This window comes from Helianthus annuus, chromosome 1, assembly GCF_002127325.2.
Source record: "Helianthus annuus cultivar XRQ/B chromosome 1, HanXRQr2.0-SUNRISE, whole genome shotgun sequence".
Taxonomy (NCBI): Eukaryota; Viridiplantae; Streptophyta; class Magnoliopsida; order Asterales; family Asteraceae; genus Helianthus; species Helianthus annuus.
In genome coordinates, this window is record NC_035433.2 from 128345721 (window position 1) to 128356405 (window position 10685).

Genomic DNA, 10685 nt, shown 5'->3' on the forward strand with positions numbered 1-10685 from the left:
ATATAGATATCATTTATTTTTATCGTTATCTTTATCTAAATTAATAAACAACTTCAATTTTGCAATTTAGGCCCTTTGTTTTTTTACTTTTAACCCAAATTTTTCATCTTTTGCAATTTAGTCCAAACTCTTTTTTATTTTCAATTTTGGTCCACCATACTTTTCATCTTTCCCAAGTTTTTCGTTTCTGTCTAAATTTTGTGAGTTAACGCGTCGCAACGTGCGTGTGGGTTTCAACATTTTTTCGTATATTTTTTTACTGTTTGACTGGCCCGTCGCGTCACATCTATTTTTCTGCGTTTGACAAGTTTGTCCAACATGCGGGTCCTGGATGGACTTAGTTATTTTTTTCCGTGTTTTACGTTTCGTTTTAATTTCTCAGCAACAAGTGTGCGTGGTTCAAAGATTTTACGTCTGCTTTTTGGTCGGTGTTATTTTTTCCCATTCTTATTTATTTTTGTTTTTACGGGCCTTTTCGTTGTTGGTGGTCGCTAACAATAGTATAATATTGCTACTACTTAACACGGTTTTATGACAACCTCTGCAACGCAGGGGCTTAAAACTAGTAAGAATATATAATAATGATATTGCGTTTTTTTAGTTTTTTCTTGTTTGGCATTGGGGTTTTTTTCTTGTTTCATTCACTTCGTACGCTTAGTATTTTAATTTTTATTTGTATGGGAACTTAATATATTAAAATCAAAGTACGGTATCTTTATGAAGTTTTTTTTTTTTTTTTAAAGATGAATACACAATTGTGTATTTTCTGATGTTTCTGTATACTTTTCGTTGAAATGAAGTTGTATTCTAAATAGAGTATTTTTTTTGTATCTTAAGCTATCGTGAGTGTAATGTTGTATCGGTACTATGACAAACGGAACCGTTTCCAACTAAACAATGGTCGGTACCGGTATCGATATTATCGGAACTGGTACCAATACCCAATATCCTTTTTATGGTTTTCGATCGATGTAAAACACATGTCAATATTCTTTTGGACCTATCACAACAATATTTTTTTATCGGTATTCATTTTTATAGGTTTTTGTTTCTACAGGAGTCGGTTGAGCCATCGTAACGCGCTAACATAACGTATTCATTGTATATGAAAAATACTTTTTGGTAAAACATAATTATTTCCACTGTTTTGACCTTTTATTGATTTTATTATACACATATTATTATATTTGTTATTTGTTCTCAAGAACATGGTGTAGTAGTAAGATGCCGTGTCTTCCTCTATTAAAAAGATGTATGATGTAAGTTCTTCAACTTCCAGGTATATAAGTGTTTAAGAATATTGCCACCCACAGCAGCGGCGACAGAAGCATTCGTCGGATCCGTCATTGGAGCGCGGTTTGTTACTTTGGTAAGAAGGTACTAAAAACATCACATGGGACGGGCGCTAAAATATTTTTAGGCTACGTCCGGTTGTTACGCAGAGGGAATGAATGGATTGTTAAATAGCTATTTTGTAACGACTCAATAGTCATTCAACAAATAATAATATAAGACATTAGTTGGTCAATATAATATAAATTTTTAATTACTTTACTATAAAAATATAAAGTTTTTTAATACTAGATTATAGACTTGTGTATTACACAAGGTTGGGTATTATCAATGATGCATTACAAATATTTATTATAAATAATTACATATTATATTGCATGTAATAATGAAAACTTACAAATTAATATTAATATTACATTACAATTTACAAATCTATTAATATAAATATAAATACAAATTACAAATTTCTAAAAACTTCTTTGTGGACAATATTGTTTGTCCTACTCGAAAGCCACCGAAGAAACATGTACCTAAAGTATGAATCTCCTGGGTGGATCTAGGTTAGATTATCTTTCACGGCGCCTATCTAGGTTATAATTTATGCAATTAATGCGGTAGAATATCGGATATCGGTCAAGGACCGATATTTAAAATATAGGTTATCTCGGTGAGATATCGGTAATTTTAATATAATGTAGAATTTATATATATAGCAATTTAACACCAATAATTCAGTCAATTAATCGCTAGTCGGCCTAGTCGGGCCTATTCGGCCGGCCAAAATCGGCGATTCCGGCCAAATTTCGGCAAAAAACATGTATATTTTGGCCAAAACTTCTAAATTCATGCCAGTTTCCAACTAATCCATGTGAATTCCAACAATTAATCTTGTATACTTAAAAAATGAGTTGAGTAAGAGTTAAAACCTAGCTAATTAAAATATTTACTTATAAAAATTTGTATATGTATACATAAAAATGAAAAATACATATAAAAAAGTCGATCCGATTAATCCCTATTAGTCGCTAGTCCCCACCTCGCCGGCCGACTAGCGAGTTCTCCAATGTTGATGAATGAACCATAAAAAGTAGGCTAAATTGCACTTTTCGTCATTTATGTTTCAGTGTTTCGACAGGCGTTGTCCTTTAAAAATTACAGTGTACGTCCTTTATGTTTGCAATCATTAACGGGCGGTGTCCTTTCAGCTAAACCCAGTTAACTTTTTTATGTTAAAACCCCTCACAATTAACTTTGTAAATACTTATTAAATGTAGATAAATTTATGTTTGTTTTAAATATTAAAAATACTACAAATATACAAATGATGAAAAAAAATTAATAAATAAGGCTGAAACGTCTCAAGCCTCTACAAAAAATGTTGAAGTGTCTTAAGCCTTTAACAAAAAAAAAAAAAAAAAAAAAAAAAAAAAAAAAAAAAAAAACCTTGACACGTGGCGGAACGTAGTTTGTTGGGTTGAAAAGACTTTTTTTAAGACGCTTCTACTCCATGTTGTTCTCTGAAAAGGCTTTATAAAAGACGTTTCCGTTGGCTATTTTGAAAATTTTGACCGGTCAATGGCTATTTTCGCTATTTCCCCCTTTTAAAAACTAATACATATATAATATTTGTTTTTAGATATGTGTAAACTTCATGATATATAAAATGTTCAGACGTCAATGGTCTACTGATAATAAAGGGAAAACGTTTAAACATCTGGATCTGAGATTTGAGAAGACAGGTTCAAGATTGAAAAGAAATTTGCCTTTGAAAACGGAGTATAACAAAAATAAAATTAAAAATGTTGGGAGTATAATGCGATAATTAATCAATCAATCAGAATCCGGTTCGTTACCAAAATGCTCTCATTTTCTTCTTTATTCTCCCTCCATTTGCGTGCGTTTCTCGATGCCCTAATCACAACATCACCTTACTCAAACAACCACAACTTCAATGAGTAAGTATACTTTCTGTAATTCATGCTAATTTTTCAATAATTATATTTACGGTGCCTTAATCTGTTTATGAACAGATGTATATTACATGTTAAGAATCAGCTCAGTCAGTCAAATACTCACAACTTTAATGTTTATTTATCCTAATTTTTTGTTTTGCTTTTAGTAATTTTTATAATGTTTTAGATATAGAGAGCTAGTTTTGACAGTTTGATTACTAGTGTTATTGTATTGCTGTTGGGATTAGAATAGAATGCAATTATTGGTTCAGAACTTTGCCCTAATTGGCTTCATTAAAGATAATTCAATCAAATTGAAAATCTCAACATATGTTTAATATATTTTTAACATGATGACACTGTTTTGATTGTAGAGGGGTAGCTTCCCTAATTTTATTACTTTGTAAAAATCGCTACACCCTAGTCGAAAGGTTGGGTATCGACTAGCGATTAATCAGATTGAAATTTTATATGTAATTTTCAAAATTATATATGTATACAAAATTTTTCAGAATTTTATGTATAATTTTTCAAACTTATTAATCGGATTGGATTAATAAGAAATACTTCAAAGATTTTGACCTGTTTTGACCGAGTTTGACTGGCGTTGACCAATTACCGATTTTTCAAACTTATACATGTATCAGAATTTTATATATAATTTTTTCAAACTTATTTATCGAATTGGATTAATAAGAAATTCTTCAAAGATTTTGACCCGTTTTGACTGATTTTGACTGCCGTTGACTGATTACCGATTTTTCAAACTTATACATCTATACAAAATTTTTCAGAATTTTATATATAATTTTCCAAACTTATTAATCGGATTGGATTAATAAGAAATACTTCAAAAATTTTGACCCGTTTTGACCGGATTTGACTGCCGTTGACCGATTAACGATTCTAAGTCCGATGAGGTGAAATTTAATCAATAAACTACTGATTACTGATACATATTAATCCCGATTTTTACAACACTGATATGATCATGTTGCACTACCTATACTATCACCAAATTTACATGCTAAATATCTTTTGAAGGTACGTCTCGTCCGTGCCCTTCTCTCAAATCATTTTCCAACAAATTTGGAGGAATCCTGCGGTGTTGCAATTCAACAAACAAGTATGAGAGGTTGGACAGTGAGCTTGAGAGGAAACTGGTGGAGGCCAAACAAAGAAGTACACAAAGAGATAACAAAATCAAATCCATGAATAGCATCATTCTGCGGTTTCCTCAGTTCCGAGAAGGATTGGAAGAGATTCGGGGCGTTTTTCGACAGTTCGGTCAGTTTAACAAGATTTTCTTTCCCGCATTCTTCTGTATTGTTTAGTTTTTAATGCTTACGTTTTGTGGATCCTCTTTGTATTGTATGCGAAGAATTAAATATGTGATAGGTGTTTTTGAAGCAAACATAGTTGTTAATGGCGAATAGCGACAAGGTACCTATATGCTAGATAGCGAATAACTTATAAATAGCGATATACTAGAAAAAAAATTAATTTTTTTATATGTATATCATATCAAAATACCCTAGGTATGTACGCTATTTTACATGTATATTTAACAAAAACCTAAAATCCAGCTATTTTATAGCTATATTTAATTGCTATCTGTATTAAAAAAAAAAAAAAAATTAAAGGCCGCTATCTATCGCTGCAGACCGTATAGCGAGCATGGACCTATATGACACGCTATTCGCTATAACGACCGTAGCGATCGCTATTGACAACTAGGGAAGCAGATGATGATTAGTTGATTATAGGTAGCTAACTTACTATATTTAATAGTTTGTTTTCTTAAGACAACCCGTTGCTATTTTCTCTATGTATGATTTTTTGACCCTTTATAGTAAAAGATCAGATTAAACGAGTTTGATATTAATAAAGAAAGATAATAACCTCAATATGTATTATTGCAGCCTCACTTTTAAATGAGTATACTTTAATCTTCAAGTGACGCCCCGTTTACGGTATGCGCATGTAATGTATATATGTGTGGGCCCTCGGGGGGCAAAAGTGAAAGTGCGCTAATTTTAACATTATTTTACTAATTTCGTGAAAATAACCTTAAAAAGCGAGGGACGGTTAATCATGCATCATGTAGTGGCGTTGATAGCCGAAAGACAAGGGGGTACATGCACTAATCGGCTTTTGTACCGGTTGTTGAGTGTTATGTGCCTTATGTCCAAGGCTTGATACAAAACTACAATCGAGCCGGGGGTCTCACTGGAAGCAGCCTCTCTATTCCTATGGGATAGAGGTAAGGTTGTCTACATCTTACCCTTCTCAGACCCTACCTTAGCTTTGCTATTGGTGGGATTTACTGAGTATGATGATGATGATGATGATGATGATGGTGATGATGATGACTTTAATCTTTAAGTGGTAGCACAATGGTATTACTGCAGGTCCGCAACCTCACTTTTAAATAAATATGTAAAAATAATACAATGGTGTAGTTTTTATTCCCCTCACATATATTTCCTTTCTCATTCAGATGTTGATTCAAACGGAATCATTGATCGTGAGGAGCTAACAAAATGCTTGCAGAAATTGCAATTCGACTGCACAGACCAGGAAATTAACGACCTTTTTGAGTCTTGTGATTTGGGCAGGAACAAAGGCATGAAATTTAATGAGTTTGTAGTTGTATTGTGCCTTATTTATCTCCTTGGTGGTACTTTATCTTCAAACCATATGGTAACCGCAATATTCTTCAATCTTTTAACCCTTTTTTCTTAAGCAAAATCTGATAAACGATGTTCTTGTTTTAGGCGACAACAATGGTATCTCCAGAGCTTAAAGCAACGTTTGATTCCATAATTGACGCCTTCTTATTTCTTGATAAAAATGGCGATGGGAAGCTGGACAAGAAGGACATGATCAAAGCTATGAATGATGATTTCCCGAAGGAGAAATCTCCTGCACACATCACCATGACTCGATTTAGTAATCCCCTAACTCTTAGGTAGCGTTCGTTTCATGGAATGGAATGGAATGGAATTAGGAAGTTTTCCTTTGTAAAATTGATCTTGGTTGGGGGAGGGGGGAATTTGAAATCCCATGAATTTCTTTAATCAATGAAATTTGTGACTATTTCAACATTCCTTAGAAATCCTTCACTTTAATGAAGGAATGGAATGGAATGTTGAAATAGTCATAAATTTCATTGATTAAAGAAATTCATGGGATTTCAAATTCCTCCCTCCCCCAACCAAGATCAATTTTACAAAGAAAAACTTCCTAATTTCATTCCATTCCATTCCATGAAACGAACGCTACCTTAGTGCTAAAGTAGACGTGGCAATTTCAACCAATTTTTAGGTAAAATGGGGGGATTTGGTTTATTTTTTTATCTCAAAAAATGTGTGAAGGTTGAACAGGTCAAAAGTCGTCCAAAATGTATTCAAAATTAGGGGTGCAAACGAGTCGAGTGGCTTGAGAAAAAGCTCGAAATGAGTCGAGCCTTATCGAGCCCGAGCCGAGCTTGAGCCTAAAATAAAGCTCGTTTATTTATTGAGCTTGAGCCTGGAATGTGAAGCTCGCCAGGCTCGTCGAGCCTTATCGAGCCTTAGTGTAATATTAGTTTTTATTAGTAATAGTATCTAATAATATTTACCACTTATTTAAAGTTGTCTAGTAAACTAGCCGAACCGAGTTTATTTAAACTTGTTTACGAGCCAAGCCCAAACCTAAAAATAAGCTTGTTTAGTAAACGAGCCCGTGCCCGAGCTTCACTTATCGAGCTCACGAGCCTAAACGAGTCTATTATTTATATTATTTTTATGTAATATATTAATTAATAAACAATAAACGAGCCAAGCTCGAGCTTGAGAAACTACCAACGAGCCGAGCTCAGCTCGGCTAGTTTGCACCCCTGAATCGTCATGTGCATAATGTTTCTTATATTCACTGTAATCACATAAAACACTTTAACTATATACAAATCTGATAAAGGGAAAAAGTCAAATCGACCCGTTTTGACCCACTAAAAGTTACCAATTTGACCCGAACTTGTTTTTACCCGTTGCCTGACCGGCTGACCCACTCGTTTCCTGCCTCTCTGCTATACATTTGTTGTACAAACAAAAATAACATCAATTATTTGTCAAATCATGCCACTTTGACCTTATTAGTTTTGAATTAATGCAGGAGAATTGGACTGGAACAAGGATGGGAAAGTCGGGTTCAGGGAATTCCTATTCTCTCTGGTCAACTGGGTCGGGATTGACTCCCACGACGAAGGCCATATCACAACAATCTAAAATCAACAACAGCAACAACGCAATATATGTACTTAAATCTTTTCATATTTGCAACATATAACTTTGTGACATTCTTATTAGGTTCTTTACATATCTGGGAAAAGAAAAAATAAACTAAAAAAATATAGGTGTAAATGTGTAATTCAAATCATTGTATCCCTAAAGCTTGAACTCTCCTAACTATTGACAAAGATAGCATATTTCTTTCCTTCCATTCTTCGGTTTTCTCCTTCCTTTGCTTTACTTCCATGAGGACGTCGTCACGACCGCCAAGTATGCTTACAACTTGACACATTTTTGGTCTTAACTCCGGGTTTGATCGCGTGCACGCCATGGCTAACTTAACCAGCCTAACCAGTTCCGTATGATCATACTCTCCGTCTAGTCTAGAATCCACCAGTTGTTTGTAATCCCTCTTTTGAGTCTCAAACTCGTGTACCCGTTTCACCAATAACACGTCTGGCGTTCGGAAATCCACTGCCATCTGTCCACTCACCACCTCGAGCACCACCACCCCGAAGCTGTAGACATCCACCATTGTGGTCGCTTCTCCCGACTCCATATATTCGGGTGCCATATACCCAAAAATCCCATTTACCGAACTTTTCTTGTCGACTTCAACATGATGGTCATGTTCGTTTCTCGTTAGAAATTCCGCTAATGCAAATGAACCGAGCCTCGGGTTCATATCCGGTTCGATGCCTATGGCAGATGAGGTTATACTTCTGTGAATCACCTGTTGCTCCCACTCGTCGTGAAGGTAATGAATCGCATCCGCAAGTGATTTCAAAATGTTGTAACGATCGTTCCATTTCAAAGCCGGTTGTGATCTTTGATGGTTATGGTGAGAGAGGAGTTGTCCTAACACACGACTAGCCGAATAGTTGTAGACCACGAGCATCTCGCCTTGCTCGGTGCACCAACCGTGGAGCTGGACCAGGTTCCTATGGCAAAGTCGACCCAAATTCGATAGCTCGTTCGAAAACCGAGTCCTTAGCGCCGGACATGTCTTCATTCCGAGTCGCTTTACAATTATGTCTTGCTCATCGAGAACACCGTAGTACGCGGTTCCAAAGTCGAGCTCTGCTAGCCGGTTATAATCCGCGAAATCGTCCGTGGCTGAAATGATCTCCTTGTATGTTATCTCACGCGGCGGTTTAACCATCGGAAATGTTTTCGATTGGCGTCGGCTCAAATTAGTGGTTGTGATCACGCTCGAAAACAGGCTGTCGTCAACACTATATTCGGTCCCCATAACATGAGAGGCCGATATCGTTCGCGAAACCATGTCAATGTCATTGCCACCAGTGTATCCGGCTTCTGCGGTTACATACAAGCTTTCTCCCTTGGCGGAAATGAAGATTGTCGTGCTATCGGAACTGGCGGTAGTGGCGGTACCCGTGGCGTTGGCGGTGGTGGTCGATGATGGTGTAGTGTTTGTTACATTACTACTACTAATCAGTGGAGATACAGATATGTACCGCGGGTAACTTTTGAAAGACGGAAGATCAGGGAGCTTCACGTATATACCCGAAAGCGATTCGAGAATCCATTTCATGGTGGGTCGAGATTTCGGGTCATGCAGCGTGCACAACAACCCGAGATGGATCAAATGCTCCACATCTTGAACCTTGTATGATCCGTCTTTTAATCGACTATCAACAGCTTGTAGCATAATTTTCTCATCAGCTAGCTCTCTGACCCAATCAAGTAGAATAATCTTCTCATCTGGAAATGTAAGATCCATTGCTTTTCGTCCCGAAACAATCTCGAGCAACACGATACCAAAGCTGAAAACGTCTGATTTCGCTGTGGCGACACCTCCTTTGTGGAAACTCTCGGGCGATAAGTATCCGATTGTGCCGCCTATTCGTGTGGTGTCTGCCGCCCTGAATCTGCGGTGTTTTGTTGATGTATTGATTTGGTACTTGAGTTCATGTTCTAGCCACCTAGCCAACCCGAAATCACCGAGTCTCGCGTTGAAACTCGAATCCAGCATCACATTACTCGTCTTCACATCGCGGTGTATGATCTGACCCTCGAGTTGTTCGTGGAGATAAAACAGTGCTGCACCGAGACCTATCACGATTTTCTGTCTCCGGTCCCAGCCGAGTCCTGCTCCAGCGCGCCGAAAAAGCACCCGGTCAAGGCTGCGATTCGGCATGTACTCATAAACAAGGAGAAGCTGATGGTCGTGAACGCACCATCCGCGTAGCGGGACTAAATTCCGGTGGCGGAGATTGGCCACAGCGGCCAGCTCCGCCACGAAAGTCTTCTCAAACTTCTCACCGGTTTCCATCAAGCACTTCACGGCCACCACGGACCCATCCCTGGGCAAAACCGCTCTATACACTCTCCCGAACCCCCCGCTTCCGAGGATTTCATCTTTACTAAAGCCTTTGGTGCCTATATAAAGCTCGGAGTAGCTGAACGTTTTCGGGCTATGGCCCGCAAACGCCTTCTCATTTGGGAAATGAACTCCTTCGGTGTCATGGAAGACAACAGACGGACCGTGTTGGCAGAAGCCACACGAGCACTCGCCATGACACGGGATGTTCAATCCTGTGTCATACAGGCGGTGAAGTGCGCGTGACAAGACACCGGGGATGTGAATACTACATCCCCGGTGTTTGTGTGAGCGCGTATCTTGTTTTTTGGATTGGTGGTCATGTTCAACCGGTTTATCATCGTTCTCGGTTGGTAACACGAAGCAGAGGCGGGTGAGGGGCATGGTTACGGTGGTTGTAGCGGAGGAGAAGGGTGGATGGTTGTAATGGCATGAGGGTGTTTAGGGGTGGTGCGAGGAAGGATACAAGTGTATAAATAAGATGGTGTGAAAACGTGTGGCCGTGTGTGTTTTCTCGTGTTCAACTTTTGATTACGTGGTATAGCTGAATTTTATGCAAGTCTTAAAAGCAAATATGTACATCATGCATTAAGAGTTGTACATTTTTATTGTCTTGTTTGGACATCTTAATCTCGTTTTTTTTTCTCTCTTCTGGAACTTAAAGTTATTGGTCAAATATTAATATCATGGTTACTGTATAAAATCAAGTCTTCTGGGGATGTAGACAATATTAAGGGTTGTTTGGCAACATCTAAATGGTTAAGTGCTGAATTAGTAAGATGTCTGGATTATTAAGTGCTGAACCAGTAATATGTCTGAACCATT

The 10685-nt window shown here is 37.3% G+C and overlaps 2 protein-coding genes across 3 annotated transcripts; one reads left to right on the forward strand and one right to left on the reverse strand.

The window, feature by feature from the left end:
• The first annotated feature begins 2999 nt into the window (after window positions 1–2999).
• On the forward strand, window positions 3000–7648 carry LOC110877526 (probable calcium-binding protein CML22). Of its 2 annotated transcripts, none has more exons than XM_022125688.2 (5): window positions 3000–3248; window positions 4290–4532; window positions 5746–5948; window positions 6023–6216; window positions 7401–7648. In XM_022125688.2, the coding sequence occupies exons 1-5, from the start codon at window positions 3245–3247 to the stop codon at window positions 7477–7479; spliced, it is 723 nt and encodes a 240-aa protein (XP_021981380.1). In that variant the 5' UTR covers window positions 3000–3244; the 3' UTR covers window positions 7480–7648. The 2 variants fall into 2 exon arrangements, with proteins under 2 accessions (XP_021981380.1, XP_021981374.1); XM_022125682.2 differs by having other exon boundaries at window positions 3004–3248; window positions 6023–6197.
• Window positions 7539–10378, reverse strand: LOC110877515 (receptor like protein kinase S.2-like). The gene has a single exon (XM_035974708.1). It carries the CDS (start codon window positions 10242–10244, stop codon window positions 7662–7664), a length of 2583 nt encoding a protein of 860 aa, XP_035830601.1. The 5' UTR covers window positions 10245–10378; the 3' UTR covers window positions 7539–7661.
• Between the last annotated feature and the right edge of the window lie 307 nt (window positions 10379–10685).

Excerpts from the sequence above, each read along its gene's own strand:
- LOC110877526 (XM_022125682.2), top strand. Across the intron at positions 4,533-5,745 it reads GGGCGTTTTTCGACAGTTCG|ATGTTGATTCAAACGGAATC; the intron begins GTCAGTTTAACA and ends TTTCTCATTCAG. Across the intron at positions 5,949-6,022 it reads CTTTATCTTCAAACCATATG|GCGACAACAATGGTATCTCC; the intron begins GTAACCGCAATA and ends TTCTTGTTTTAG.
- LOC110877515 (XM_035974708.1), bottom strand. The coding sequence starts at position 10,244 with ATGCCCCTCACCCGCCTCTGCTTCGTGTTACCAACCGAGAACGATGAT.